Here is a 15,500-nt window from a genome sequence, read left to right on the forward strand (position 1 = left end):
CCACATTCTCACTGATGATTGGTGGACATAATCTTCCATCTCTAGCCACGCGTTCTCATCCTGTGGTTACTGAAACAACTGCTAAACAACTTACTAATGTTTATTACAGTATAAACACAACAATATACATTCTTAAACTTATCTTGTGCTGCGAAAAGCTTTAACCAATCAACTTTTCATCCCAGCTAATTTATGTTTGATTTAATTCATTTGTTATGGTTTACATCAATGACTTCCTAAAACAATTTACAATTCAAATCCTGCTGTTGAATTGGAAAAAGGAAATATAACAAAACAATTCATCTGAAATTGCATTGAAAAATAAAAGAATTCATTATAACATGCTATTGGTATAACTGCAGATCTCTGGTGTTGTGGCCAATTATTATCAATAGCAACAAATTCAATAAAAAAGTTCAAATACCAGGTAAAAGAAACTATGTTCAGGATCAAAAGAAGATTTTATTAAGCAGAAATACATGATGTCTGTCACTGCAAAAAATATATATTTCATAAATGACAGAAACACAATGCAAAAGGTTGTTGACAGGCTGTAGTGTTGTTGCGGATCTCTATCAGGAAGTCTTTGAGTTCAAGAAGGTCGTCCTACAAATGCATATCTAAGTAGTAGGGAAACTATAAACCCGATTTCAGGTTACATTTGTGTTAGTGTTTTTTTTTGCCCCAGCTCTCACACCGGAGCACACACATGCTGAGAGACGGACAAGATCCGATCGCAAAGCAGGAAAAAGGGAGCCGCTAAAAAGGGCCGTTGTCGCTTTAAGGAAATGCACTTGCAGCCATTTTCTGCTCTTTGTGTGGGGCGGATTAGCGGACAGCCACCGAGACGAGAGCATCAGTTGTCGGATACAGAACGAAGCGCGTCGTCTTTTTATCCACAACACACTGCGCTCATCCGTCCGATCGTGTATTGTGCGGACATGCGATTTGCAGGTATGATGATCTGATTTATGGCAGCGTTTTGTGTATTTATTTATTTTTGCCAGAAGATGAGGCAGGGATGTGGGATCTGGAACAAGACAGCGATGATGGCAGCAACCTGCTAGTGGTGGTGTAACGCTGCTCTCCATAACGTCACTCAGCTGCTTCCCTGCCTGAAAAATCAGCCGTTAAGACTGTGATCATTACCGATGGTTTCGATAAACCAGCTAGTTTATGAACTCGTGTTATTTGAGAAAGCATGAGATTATAAGATTGAGTTAGGAAATAGAGCATCAATTGGAGTGGCCCGGTGTTTAATACTGATAGCATCCTTCCCCCCTTCATGGGTGGGGTGAGGGAAGGACTGGCGTTCGAGCCCTGCTTCTCAAACACATCTCCTTATACCAGTGTCGATTTTTATTTATTTATTTTTTATTTGTTTTCCCCCCATATCTTCTGCCTTTTAAAAAAAAAAAAAATCTAATAATGGTTGTTTAAATGTCTTATGTCACACTTCGGGGTTGTCAGTGTGAATAGGTTGCTATACGGATGCTAAGAGCTGCTAGCTTATATTCAGCATTTAGGCGTCATTCAGATATTGATTGACGGTCCTGCAGGATAAAATATAAAATATAAAGTTTTATATATAGATAATTGACATTGGGAATTATTTAGCATTTCTGGAGCATGTTCCTTGTTATTAGACGTATTTTTAAGTTCCTGGTTCATGTTCTGTGTGATCTAGTAAATAGCAGTTTGGTAATGGCTGACAGTGGTTTATATAAAATAGCAATATAATGGGAAATAATATAATAATATTTGTAAGTAGTAAGTATTTGTAATATTAGTAAGTTTATCATTTAATACTATATATTGAGAACCCATAGGACAGAGGCCCTTCTCAAGCTGATGAGAAAGAAATGATGTTAGTTAGTAACTGGTTATCGTCTGTTTGACCACACTGTAAACAAGCAATATGAAAAGGCAGGTAGTTAGACATCTTTGACTGTATGTTGTTCCTTGAGAGATTCCTGGGAATTTCTTCAATATCTTTCTCATATCAGTTGTATCCTTCCATCCACAGTTGGTCTCTTTTTGGATCTACAGTCTGGAAATGATTGAAATTCATTCAATTAAATACATTCCAGTCTCTTACCTTTAGCCAGTAATATAAGAATTTTCCTTTCGAAACCAGAACAAAGTACCACATTAGTCAATACTACTGTACCTACAAAGTAATTGATACTATATTAAAAAACAGCTGATACTTTGGTCAATACTACCTAGTATTGGTATAGAAATGAAATTGATACTTTGGTCAAAAAATGTAAATGAATATTTGTTGAGGGGATATTTGTTGACACAGACAGTAGCCATACCTGTTGTCTAAATTAGCATAAAGATATTATTTTCACCTTTTTATAAACGAAAAGCACACTGAGTTTACTAAAATGAATGCATACAGAAACATGTCAAGTCTAAATTGTTCTGATATCAAGTTTTACAGATACATATCACTTAGCAGTTGTGGACTGAGGAAGCAGGGTTCTGCAATCTGATGAAGTTCTCCCTAAGAACAAAGACAAAATGGTACAGTTGAAGTCCAACAATAGGACATTAAACTAAACCAAAAAACTTAAAACAATAGCAGCATGAAAGACGCAGGATATTAAGGGAGGCACTTGTGTCATGTGCATGAATCAAAAATTAGTGTCAATGGATTAGGTTGTGGCGTTTTGTGAGTTCAATGGGTTTACAATTTATATGTTTAATATTCTTTAATATTGAGCGTGTTTGTCAGTTTTGAAGAAAGAAATCCAGTATCACCAGCTTAATAATTCGCTTTTTTTAGAAAAGCAGTTCATGTGTGAAATCTATACTCCTTTTGCTTTCTGATTTTAGTGTGTGTTTGATGCCCGTCTGGTCTACAGCTTGCTTGCTTTAGAGTGCACATGCTGCCGGAGCTCCTAAGTTTACCGCAGCCATCTAAATTACATTAACAGTGAGGTACAATGAGAAAACCATTGCATAGTTGAGTGCATAGAGTGTCTGTTAAAAATGGCTACCCTTGTCATCTAATGTTCAGAGGGTGCCATACTGGAGAACAAATTTGTATATAACTGTCAGCAGTACTCTGGTTTTATTAAGTCTACATAATATCAATCAGTATAGGCTATGTAAAGTGTCAGTAGACTTTAAATAAAGGTCAGTCAATCCAAAAAATCTAAGGAACTTTAAATGTATCCCAAAGTGCAGTCTCCGAAACCACCAAACACATGAAGAAACAGGTTCTCATGAGGACACTCCCATGAATATAGGATGAAGAGCTACCTCTGCTGCAGAGGATACGTTTATTAGAATTACCAGATTCAGAAACCTTCGATTTACATAGATGCTTCTCTGAATCCGAGTGTCAGACATATTTCAACATCCACTGTTTAGTGGAAACTGTGTGAGTCAGGCCTATGTGGTCGGATTGTGGCAAAGAAACCATTACTTTGAAAGAAAAACAAGCAGAAGAGACTTGCTTGGCATTAGATCAGTGGAAAACTGTCCTTTGGTCTGATGAGTCCAAATTAGAAATTTGCGTTTCTAACTGCCATGTCTTTGTTAGATGTATAGCGGGTGAACGGAGGGTTCCTGAATGTGCAGTTCATTCTGTGAAGCATGGCGGAGGAGGTGTGATGGTGTGGGGGTGCTTTGCTGGTAACGCTGTTGGTGATTTAGTAACAATTGAGGAAACATGGCTACCACAAGACTTTGCACAGCATGGCTACCACAGCATTTTGCAGTGACATGCCATCCCATCTCGTTTGCACTATAATTATTTGAAGAGGACAATGACCCCAAATCATACAAAAGGTATTTGTTCAAGAAGGAGAGTGATTGAGCGCTGCATCAGATGACCAGGCCACCATAATCACCCTATCTAAATCCAGTTGAGATGGTTTGGAATAAGTTAGACAAAGGGTGAAGAAAAAGATGCCAACATGCACTAAACACCTCTCAGATCTCCTCAAGAATGTTGAAAAAACCATTCCAGGTGACTACCTCATGAGGAGACCGACAGAATACCAAGAGTGTGCAAAGCTGTCATTCAAGCAAAATGTGGCAACTTGTAAGAATCGAAAATATAAAACATAATATGGGTTATTTAACATGTTCTTATTTACTACATAATTCCTTACATAGTTGTTTAACGGTTTGGATACACGGTTTGGATGCACGGTTTGGATGTATTGATGTACAATGTTATACAATGTACATTATTAAAGAAAACATCTGTGAAGAAAACCACTGTGTCCAAACTTTTGACTGATGCTGTATATATGTATAAATATATAGTATATACTGTACACAGTACTGTGTATGTATGTATAAATATACAGTATATACACAGTACTGTGCAAAAGGCTAAGGCCACAACCAGCTTTTTTATTTAACAAAGGTTTAGACTCTGTAGAGGCCAGTCTATAACTGTCAAAGTTTTATCATCTGTTTTTTTCTTCAAATATGAATTTACTGCATTATCACTGTGCTTGAGATCATTATCATACTAAAAAATTAAACCATTCCCAATCAAGTGTTTTTCTGAAGGAATTGCATAATGAGTTAAAACCTGTCTGTACTTTTCAGCATTCATGATCCCATCAATTTGGACAACATTGCTTCATAAAGCATGCGTATGTAATACTCAAGCATGTCTCACACAAACCTGGTGTTATAGACGTATTTCAGAGCAGTCATTTTCACGCGAAATATTAGCAGTCACAATGAATACTTGCCACTTTAGCCTATATGGGCTGTTTTTTTCTGTATTTTAATACTTAATACACATTTTCCTGTATTTTCTAGTTGTATTCTACTCAAGAGAATAAATCATGTTTGATCCCTTAATGGAAAATCATATTGGGACACATGCAGTATTAATGCTGTATCATGTTGACATGATTCTTTTCCTTATTTTATTAATAGAGATAATAAATTTAATAAAATTAAGGACTCACATTTATACATTTTGTTTAAGAGGTGACTCACTGACTCCATGCGGCCTACCAGGTGTCTGCAGGCCCCATATTGAATACCACTGATGTATAAATACTGAGTAGGATCAAAATCTGCCCACTTTCCCAGGCAAGAACCTACACCTGTATATATACAGTCAACCCCTGATAATTCAGATGTTCGGAACTCGCGGGGGTCTTAGAACGGAACCAATGTGTGTGTGTGTGTGTGTGTGTGTGTGTGTGTGCGTGTGTGTGTATATATATATTTATAGTAAAATTCTGATTGGCGGAAACCAAGTTTGCTTAGTCTCTGCCTCTTATTAAACTTGAAAACATACACAACAATGCTAGAGGTATAAAAAAGAAACTAGAGTTAGTGCAGTCACTGTGCCTACTCACTCTGTGTATATATATATATACACACACACACACACACACACACACACACACACACACACACACACTATATATATATATATATATATATATATATATATATATATATATATATATATATATATATATATATACACAGTGGAACCCGGTTATGTCGATGTCCTAGGGGGTTGCCAAAAAGCATCGAGATAACCGATGATCGAGATAAACAAAAAGCAATATGGCGGCAATATATTAATGTGCTTGAAATTTCTTTGTGTACATGATGTGCGTTAATAAATGAGAATGTGCATGCACGTGTTTTTGGAGGGGTTTTTTACACAACAGCGTTGCTGCGATTTGTTTGATGAAGGCATGCTATAAAAATGTACATACAGTTCATGTTTGTTAACTGTCAGGAATCCACCTGCCACGCCCCCTTCAGCATGTCAGGTGCTTTCTCGGCCGCTTTCTCTGAAGCTCCCGGCTTCAATCGCGCACATATGGTGCTTGTTTAGCATCATCACCAGCTCCTATTTAAACTTCCACACTCTCACTGTCCGTTATTGTTGGTATATGTTGGTTCACGGCGGTCGTTGTTATCGCGCATGCGTATCCCGGTACGTGCCTTCCCACCGGCACTCTCTCAACGGCTGCTCTTTTCTTCCCAAAGCCCATCGCGGATTCCCCCGATCCTGCCGTTGTTCATTCTATGCTTTTGCTGCTCATCCCATGTTCCGCGCTGCGCTCCTACCAAGCGCGGCTTTCGCCTCCCGTTCATCGCATAACATTTAACAACAAAAGGCATATGTGCACTAACTAACAGCAGAGATTCACCAGTAGGCTAGATCTCTATTACACAGTAGAAGGACAGTTTTCGGACAAAGAAAATTGGCAACTGTAAACTCTTAAAAAGGCAAAGAAGCATTAGTCAGCTGACACTGGTCTTAGTGTCATCACACCCAGTTTCTCCGTCTGTAATATCTGATTATATGTAACTGCATAGAGCTTATCCTGTATGGGATATTTTGCCGATCCTTTTTTAAAGCATCTACACATTAAACCAATTAATATATTACGTACTTTTTATTCACCTTCAACAGTTAAGCATTTTAGAGAATGTAGAGAATGAGCTTATTATAGAAGTAAAATTTCGCTTTTATTTGATATAAAAATTTATTTTTACTCATTTTTATTCTCTTCATGGCACAATTTTCGTACATTTTAGCTGAACCTCGCATTCACGATATGAAAAAGCATTCTTTCAGATGAGTGGCTTTGTGCATGCATCAGGAAACTCCACCTTCTCTGAATGCTCATGACACAACACGTTTAACTGACACTGTCTTTCACAAGCATTTTTTTGGTTTATTTACGCTTCTAATTTGGGCCAGCTCAGTCTATCCTCTTATGACATGCTTATGAAGGTCATGACATGTAAACAGGAAGTCATGAAGTGAGTGTGTTAAAGAGCTTGATTAATATACTGTAGATAGATACATGCATTTTATTTAATGAAAGCTATTTGAGAATTATAAACTGTATTATTAAAATTAGAATATCTATAAAAATGGTGTTTGTTATTTGTAATTGAATTGGTAATTGGTTTTAATTTGCTCTCACACTATCTTAGAAAGAGAGGCACAATAGTTCAGCATGGTTATTAAGATTTCCTTTAGCCAGATTAAGTTGAACTCAGTAAATCAGATCTGAACACTAGGCTCTATGATTTCTCAGACTAGTTGTATGGCACACTTGGATTTCATGTTTCTCTATCTTGCATCTTTGGTTCCTACCTAGTACCTATGTACTGCATGACTCTATTATTTAGCATATCCTGTTATATACAACTTCTAAATAAGTAGATCAGAAAGATCAGTGGTGTCTCTGGAGAGTGTTTGTATGTGAAACAGTTAGCTTGTGCTGCTAATAGCTAATCCAAACTCTTGTACAACTTGATTTTTCGTGGGTTTTTATTTTCCATTTTATCAAATTATTGCAATTTATTTAAAGTATATTTGAAAGACAAATAATATGTATTAAAAATATAATAGATAAATAAATCAGTTATGCTATGAAATCCTCCATGCATGTTGCTGTTATGTATATTGATATACATTGAACCACCATTATTATTATTATTATTATTATTATTATTATGAATAATAATATTGATCAATATGCATATGCAGAAACTACAGCAAAGCTTATAGGAGAGGTGTGTAGGTACATGATGAATGTGACAACTCCTGGGAGAAAAAAAAAGTAAAAAGACCATTTGCATTGTATATGATTTTTAATTAAATCTAGTTGTTTGCTCAAACTATAACTGCACAATTTGCAAGGTTGGTGTACATAGTATGCAAAAGGAAAAACCGAGATTGGCGGTATTATTTATCCGTTATTTGAAAATAAAATTCTGTAAAGCTGAAAAGCAGTTCAAATAGAAATTCAGCAAAGTTAAACATTTTTAATCATCTTTGTGCAGCTGTTTTAACGTCATAAAAAATGTGCGATATTTGAGAAAAAATAGTTTTTACACCAAATCTATAATGATATCAATATTTTATTGTTGAACTTATATTCGAAACTACATACTATATCACTGTTGTTTTAGGGGTGGTTACAGTGGATCAGAGATCTGCATATTTGGTTTTGTTTCCTGACAGAAAAGTGTGGACAAGGATCAAGCTCATCTTTAAGATTAACGAGAAGCAGTGGCTCAGCATATGAAAGGATTAAAGTGTACAGAAATGCAGTAAAAATACAATTCAGTTCTGGTTAAAAACAAATAGTTGATTTCCTATTAGTATTTTACAAGCAGGGTTGCCAGGTCATGTTTATAACATCCAATTGGAGCTATACAGTGTGATTCAGAAATGTACACACCTGGGAACTTGATTTTCTGACACGTTAGAGTAATTTGTATCTACTTCTTTATATAGGCAAATATTCTGGGCTTGTTTTAAGTACAGGTGCAGTCTTTGAGTTGTCGTCATTTGCTGGAGCATGGCAACCGTATGATCCAGCAAATAAGACCAAGATCAAGATCAAGGTTTCTTCCTCATAACATTTAAGGGGCCATGGCTTGCTCATTACAGATAAATACACATCGTTCACCTTAACTCTTCTGTTAAGCTGCCTTGAGATAATGTCCGTTGTAAAAAGCGCTATAGAAATAAACTTGACTTGACAATGTTCAGCTCATCCTCAACTATGCCTTGTATGTTTTTATACTTTGTTTTAATAATGTTTCTGGAAATAGTTCAGTCCAATACACCTGAATACACTTTGAAATAGGTGCAAATGATAGCCATTGTATATAATTCTCTGAGTGAGAAATTCTCACAGCTGACTGAAGCTAAAATCGTGCTGAAGATGCCAGGATTGACACCTCACGCTGGTTTAATTCAGCCCTTTAGTGTGGTGCGAATAATATCCCTGAGGCCTTTGAATAGAGTACAGTGAAGAAAAGATGCCACAATCACTTTTCAGTCTTATTGTTCTCTGTATTAGTTTTGTAAATTAAACCTGCTACATGCTTACAGAAGCAGTGAGTCACATGATGTCTGCCTTGACTTACTGTGTTACCATAACACTGGTCTGGTGGGACGAGTCATTCGATTACTTACCTTAAGATTAATCTCCGAACAAAATAAAGAATTGAAACCTTTTATTTGGTTTAAGTATACAGCTGCAACGTGGAAGTGGTCAGATAAACCACACACATTTTTCTCAACTGTGAGGTATATATATGATCTGAAAAGTACAAAAATAAATAGATATAGAGAGTATTTGATGTTTAGATAAAAATTGATATTTTATTAGATACATTTTATTTAGAACATATGAATCATTACACTGAGTCATTCGTTACTGTATCAAAAGTTAAGGCTTTGGGTTACTGATCAGAAGGTTGGGGGTTCAGGTTAATAGACTGCCAATGTAGCACTGTTGCACCCTTGAGCAAGATTTTTAACCCTCTTTGTTGCTGTATAAGAAAAATAACTTATACTGTGTTCTACATAAAAAGAATAAAATGGTAACCAGATATAGAGAAGTAGAATCAAGACAAGTTTAATATATATTGCTCATATTCTGCTTACAGAAATTTGTGAAAGAACACGTCAACACTTTTTTTCTGTTTTTTTCTAAAACAATTGGTCACTTTTGTATGTCATAAGTTCCCCTCCCTAACTTCCTTTTTCCAGTATTCTAAATAAGCATGTCATTGTCTTGTCTGAAATAGCATCTCAGTTCAGTTGTGTTTACACAGGTCATTTCATTTTGCAGAAGAGATAACATTATGTCGACGTAGATGTCAAGAGATAACGTTACCCATGTGGCAGCATTGATCAGTTGCACTTAGTCCCATAGCAAAAGTGAAAATCAGCATTCATGTGAAACAGGTGGCATGTTAAAGATTCACTTTTATAATTTGTATATTTCCTTTTGTTGTTTTAAAGTGTCTAGGCCTGTTTTAAACTGATCAAAATGATCGGAACAGGAATATTTTTTTCCCCCCAAGATGCAGGCTATACACAGAAGACGTGACGTTATTTTACTGTGACCGAATGGACAGTTTCTGGTGACTGTGAAATATGACTTTTATAATTTTTTCCTTTTAAGTAAATATCAAAAATGGTTGAGGTGAAAACCACATGCATAGATTGTCACACACTGTCAACAAAATACAGCTTTGAATAGTGTAATTGGTGCATAAACATGATTTACATGTTTCATACCATGCATATAACTTGTGGGACACCTATTGGCCAGAAGGTACTATATCGTAGGGATGTTATATAGTAGGGATGTAACGGTACAAGTATTTGTACCGAAATGTTTTTGTACAGGGCTTTCAGCAATCCTTTTTTACTTGCGTAACTTAGTTAAAAAAACTGTTTTAATTATTATTATTACACTTGAATATTGTCATTTAATTGCACTCAATAATTTGATCATTTTGATGAAAAGGAACAGAAAGGATATTGTTTATATAGTACATTATTTAAGAGTAAAATATCTGTCTATATAATTTTTTATGCTTTAAAATACTTACCGTAATTTCCGGACTATTAAGCGCACCCAATTATAAGCCACACCCACTGAGTTTTACAAAGATTTTTATTTTGAACATAAATAAGCCGCAGGTGTCTACACTAAAACTAATGAACTTTACACAGGCTTTAACGAAAGACAGTGTCTGTTACACGGCTTGTATCTAAACAGTAGCCTACCAAGAAAGTCATTGTTCACTGACTTCCTCCTTCCTTTCACAACAATTTCTCTTGAGTGTTTATCTTTTGGCATCGTTGTGCGTTTAAAAATCACCATCGGCGTGACGAATGATTCGCATTTCCTGTTGACAGTCCGAGTAAGCGGCAGGTCAAACCTCAGAGGAACATCATCCATATTTATTAAGTGGTGCGGCCCGATTCAGTGGGAGCGCATCTGATTTAATATAAAGAGTTTCATTGGTTCACCTGAACCTGTTCGACAATTTCATTGGTCTAATGTTATGGGGCTCAGTTTTTTGGCTTAAAGTTTGTGAAACCCAGGGTAACCCTAATACTTAACATAATCACAGTAATTGAGTGCTTCACCTTTCTAAATGCTGAAAATAAATACTAAGAACCTATAAGTAAGTAGGTATACAGACAAGCCAGCACAATATAAAACCAGTCGTTACTTAGTTTGATTGACTCAACAAATAAAGAATGATGCAACATTCAGGTCAAACATTCGACTTCACCACCAATCTACAAGTCACTTCTCTCTGTCTTGAGCCCAGTTAATCTCAGACTTCACTGTGCTTATACTTATCTGAATAGGCTTCCTGTTTACCCTAAAATTTTAATCATGAACACTTCTTTTTCCCTTGTGTTCTTCGTAAGGCTTTCTCATTATTTACAAACTGCGCTTCACTTTGTATTTGTCTTTTAGTTTTCAACCATTTGCTTTCTCCATGTTTGTCATACGGTTTCTCATTTTGCTCCGCTTGCCCGATCTCAAACAAAGGCAATCATCAGACGCACATCTACCAGCTTGAAAATCAAGACAAATACATTCCAACGCAGTATGTTTCATGGTGAATGTATGATGATTAAGGCTTGAAGTTACTGGATACTGGAGGCTTATGATCTTAATTTAGATTTAGTTGTGACAATTTTAACTATAGGCGAGAGCCTAAGGGTGTTTTCACACCTAGTTCGTTTGAGCCCTCCAAACGCTCTCGGAGCGGTTCAGTGTGTATATGTGAACAAACCAAGTGATCTCAGACCTTAAAGGACCCAGAGCGAATCAGACTCAGACCACCTCTGGAGGTGGTCTGAGTACGGTTCGTTTGTGGGTCCGTTTGTGGTTGGATTTGTTTGTGACATGTGAAAGCAATGTGGTCCCGGTCCGCTTTGCATTTCGTTTCGCCAAATGTCCCTGGAGGCTTGCCATACCTGCAGCCGTGTTCCATCACTGCTGAAACACAAAACTTTTTGACATGGCAGGTCGCGGAGTCGTGTGGTCTTATGAAGAGAGCTGTGCACTTATTAATATTTGTAAAGAGGATGGCATTAAACGCCAACTATTCACAATACATAAAAACATAAAAGTATTTCTTCTGTTTTCTCAAAAACTGAAGGAAAGGGGCTACAACAGAACAGCACCACAATGTCACGTACAAGTGAAAAAACTACGACAGAAGTACATAAACACACGTGATAAAATTTCACACAATTCTGGGTTCTGAGTTCTTATGAGGTTGAGGTGTGAACACGAAAGGGTCTGAGATCACTTCAATACTGAAGAGGACCAAAAAGAGAACTGGGTTCTCTTTTGAGTCTTTTTTATTGTGAACACGAAAGGGACTGAGTTCACATTTGCTTAGATCACTTTCTGGTTCACTTTAAGTGAACTGGGTTTGGTTCTTTTAAAACGAACTAGGTGTGAAAACACCCTAAGGCTTTCGAAGGCCTGTAAACTTCCTTTTAGTATAAACTAATATCCCTTGGACTCATAAAGTATAAAATTAGTGCACGCACACACAAACACACACACACACACACACACACACACACACACACACACACACACACACGCTATGTGGTTAAGAGTGCACTCTTTCACATATTTATAAATGCAAACTTCTCCTTAATACTCCATATTTGTTCTCAGCAGCAGACAAAACATTTATAGAAAAGTAAAATGTCCGTTTCACACACACTTCACGCAGAATATTGTTGTGCAACTGTTACTGCTTGTGTCCAGTCACTATTCAAACATTAAGCACCTGCACTGTAAAACAGAACAATGGGCAATACAACAAACATGGAAATGTCTAGTATAATATATGAGCTATCCTTTTAATGATGACCCTAATGAACACACTGTTTCTCTTGTAGTTCTATGTATTTATTTATTTGGTTGGTTATCTGCTTATTTATTATCTAATTTTCTATTAGCATCTTATTTACACTGTTAGATGAGTGTCGAGATATTGTGCAGGCTATGATTGATATAATGAGATTAAACAAATCTTTCTTTGATTTTTCTAAGCAGATTTGTGGCATATAGTAGAAGGTCATTAGACTTGCTTTTTTGTCTCATTGCATATATGGAAGTCTTTTTCAAGAGCTTATTATTGTATATAGTGCCCTATTTGTACAAACGTATCATGGCCAAGCACCCAGAGCCAGACAGTCACAGAATTATTGCCTAACCAGTCACTGGCATGCAGAGCAATGGATTTGACCCTGGACAGTGGTGTAACTCTGGATGTAGGAGAAAAAGGTCTAGATGAACCAATAATGCTACTGCTATGTGCTGCGGTGTTGTTTATTGCTATATTGACCTGTGATCATGAGTGAAAAAAAATAATAGTGGTTAGCGCACTTAACCACAAGCTTACACACACATTCAGGGTGTTGTCCTGATGTTTTAGTGATAGTACCTAAATGCTTTGCTGTGATACACAGTCGCATCCGGTTTTTCGCATTTTCTAGTGCTTTATTGGCAAAATATGTAGAAAAAAAACCCCATATCCATCAACACTTACTATTTTGCGAATTTGCTGTCAGATTTGTTGCCCATTACATGTAAAGTGTTAGAAGTAACATCATCTTTCTCGGAAGATGACGTATGCCAAATTTGGCTCATGCGAGGTTTCGTTTTTAGAAACCTGTTCTGTGTGCACATTGCCTGACCTCTGCCTGTGCGTTGACCACAATCTCTGCCTTATGATTTGGATTTATCTGCCCTGTGAATTAAAGAACTTTTATCTGCACTTTACTTTCACTCCTGTGCTTATAGTTTTGTGGGAATGCCATAGACACCCTATTCAAAAGAAGCAGAAAAGGTATAACAATCAGTTGCTTATGCACCTTGGCCCCTATAATAATAAAAAATATTAATACAATCAAACCAAAAGCAGTCCATGTACTTTCTTAAAATTTTTTTTTTACTGTATTAGGCATGTTAACTAGGCTACAGTTTGTGCACAAATATACTTCCATCTTATTAGATCATCTACTAATTAGGTCATGTCCCAAATATAATAAAAGTTTGTAAGAAGGACTTGTTTTAGTAAAAAAAATGTCCCTCTGTGTTTTCAGGCTGAGCTGCTTTGTGAGTGAACGAGAGCAGCCATGACGACCCATGTAACTTTGGAGGATGCGCTGTCCAACGTGGACCTGCTGGAGGAGCTGCCACTCCCCGACCAGCAGCCATGCATCGAGCCGCCACCCTCCTCTATTATGTACCAGGTATACCTGCTTTAGGGCTGACTGCACACTAGATCGCTTCCATGCAGAAATAATATAAGATATTAAGGTTGATCAACAATGACATTTTTACAGTTTCAGTAAACATTGATGCTATACACTAGTATCAGCAATTTAAAGTAGAGTCTGCAAGGAGTGTGTTTGTGGATTTAGAGAAAGCTTACGACAGGGAGGGCAGTGAAGTGGTGTGGTTGCAGGGAGAAGAGGTGGAGAAGGTGGAGGAGTTCAGGTACCTGGGGTCAAAAGTGCAAAGTAATGGAGAGTGTGTTAGAGAAGTGAAGAAAAGACTGCAGGCAGGGTGGAGTGGGTGGAGAAGAGTGATAGCAAAGTTGTGATTTGTGATAGAAGAGTATCTGCAAGAGTGAAGGGGAAAGTTTATAGGACTGTGGTGAGACCTGCAATGTTGTATGGTTTAGAGACAGTGGCATTGAGTAAAAGACAGGAGGTGGAGCTGGAGGTAGCAGAGTTAAAGATGTTGAGATTTTCATTGGGAGTGACGACAATGGACAGGATTAGAAACGAGTTTATTAGAGGGACAGTGCATGTAGGACGTTTTGGAGACAAGGTGAGGGAGGAGCGATTGAGATGGTTTGGACATGTACAGAGGAGGGACATGGGTACATCGGTAGGAGAATGCTGAGTATGGAGCCTCCAGGAAGGAGGAAAAGAGGAAGGTCAAGGAGGAGGTTTATGGATGTGTTGAAGGATGACATGCAGATCGTTGGTTTGAAAGAGGCAGATGTAGAGGACAGAGTAGTATGGAGACGGATGATCCGCTCCGATCCGTTAAGGAAAAACATAATTAATAATCAGCAATTTTGTAAATCAAAACAGTTTGTGGATCATGCAAGCGAACAGCCAGCACAGCCAGGCAAATCCTATACAAATACAACACTGGAGAATTTGCACACACCTCACCTGTCAGTGAGGTAAAAAAAAAAAAAAAGGGTGTGTCTCTATTGGCCTGGTAGGATGATTTCAGGTTTCTTTTTCATGTTGAAGGAAGGATCACTACACTATGTAGTGTGTGTTGTGAAAGTGAGTACTGAGTGTCTAACTGGGTGTGTGTATGTATATACTGTATATCTTCACAGGAGACAATACTATATAAATGAAACTTGGATATATTAGTCAATGTACAGCTTGTATAGCAATATAGATTTACTGTCCTTTAAAAACAACTCAACATACAGCTATTGTTGTCTACTAGCTGGCAACAAAAGTGGGTAACACCCTAAGTGATAACAGCTGTATGTCATCTAACCATTCAAAGCCACATGTCCTATTCATCATGTTTATGTTTTTGTCTGCTTGACAGGACCATACATATTGATGTATATTGTATTAGAGCAGTTAAAATGTGGTGCTTTGAGTACAATTCTCTAATACTGACCACTGGATG

General features: G+C 37.1%; 1 protein-coding gene across 1 annotated transcript in view; it reads left to right on the forward strand.

Moving 5' to 3' along the window:
* The first annotated feature begins 653 nt into the window (after positions 1–653).
* Positions 654–15,500, forward strand: part of cyfip2 (cytoplasmic FMR1 interacting protein 2) — a 39,927-nt gene continuing 25,080 nt past the window's right edge. Inside the window, exons 1-2 of the mRNA XM_046849429.1 lie at positions 654–954; positions 13,931–14,080. Of these exons, the coding sequence (XP_046705385.1) occupies positions 13,964–14,080 (117 nt within the window). The 5' untranslated portion in view covers positions 654–954; positions 13,931–13,963. The remainder of the gene's footprint in view (positions 955–13,930; positions 14,081–15,500) is intronic.

The sequence above is a fragment of the Silurus meridionalis genome, chromosome 5 (assembly GCF_014805685.1).
Source record: "Silurus meridionalis isolate SWU-2019-XX chromosome 5, ASM1480568v1, whole genome shotgun sequence".
Classification (NCBI taxonomy): domain Eukaryota; kingdom Metazoa; phylum Chordata; class Actinopteri; order Siluriformes; family Siluridae; genus Silurus; species Silurus meridionalis.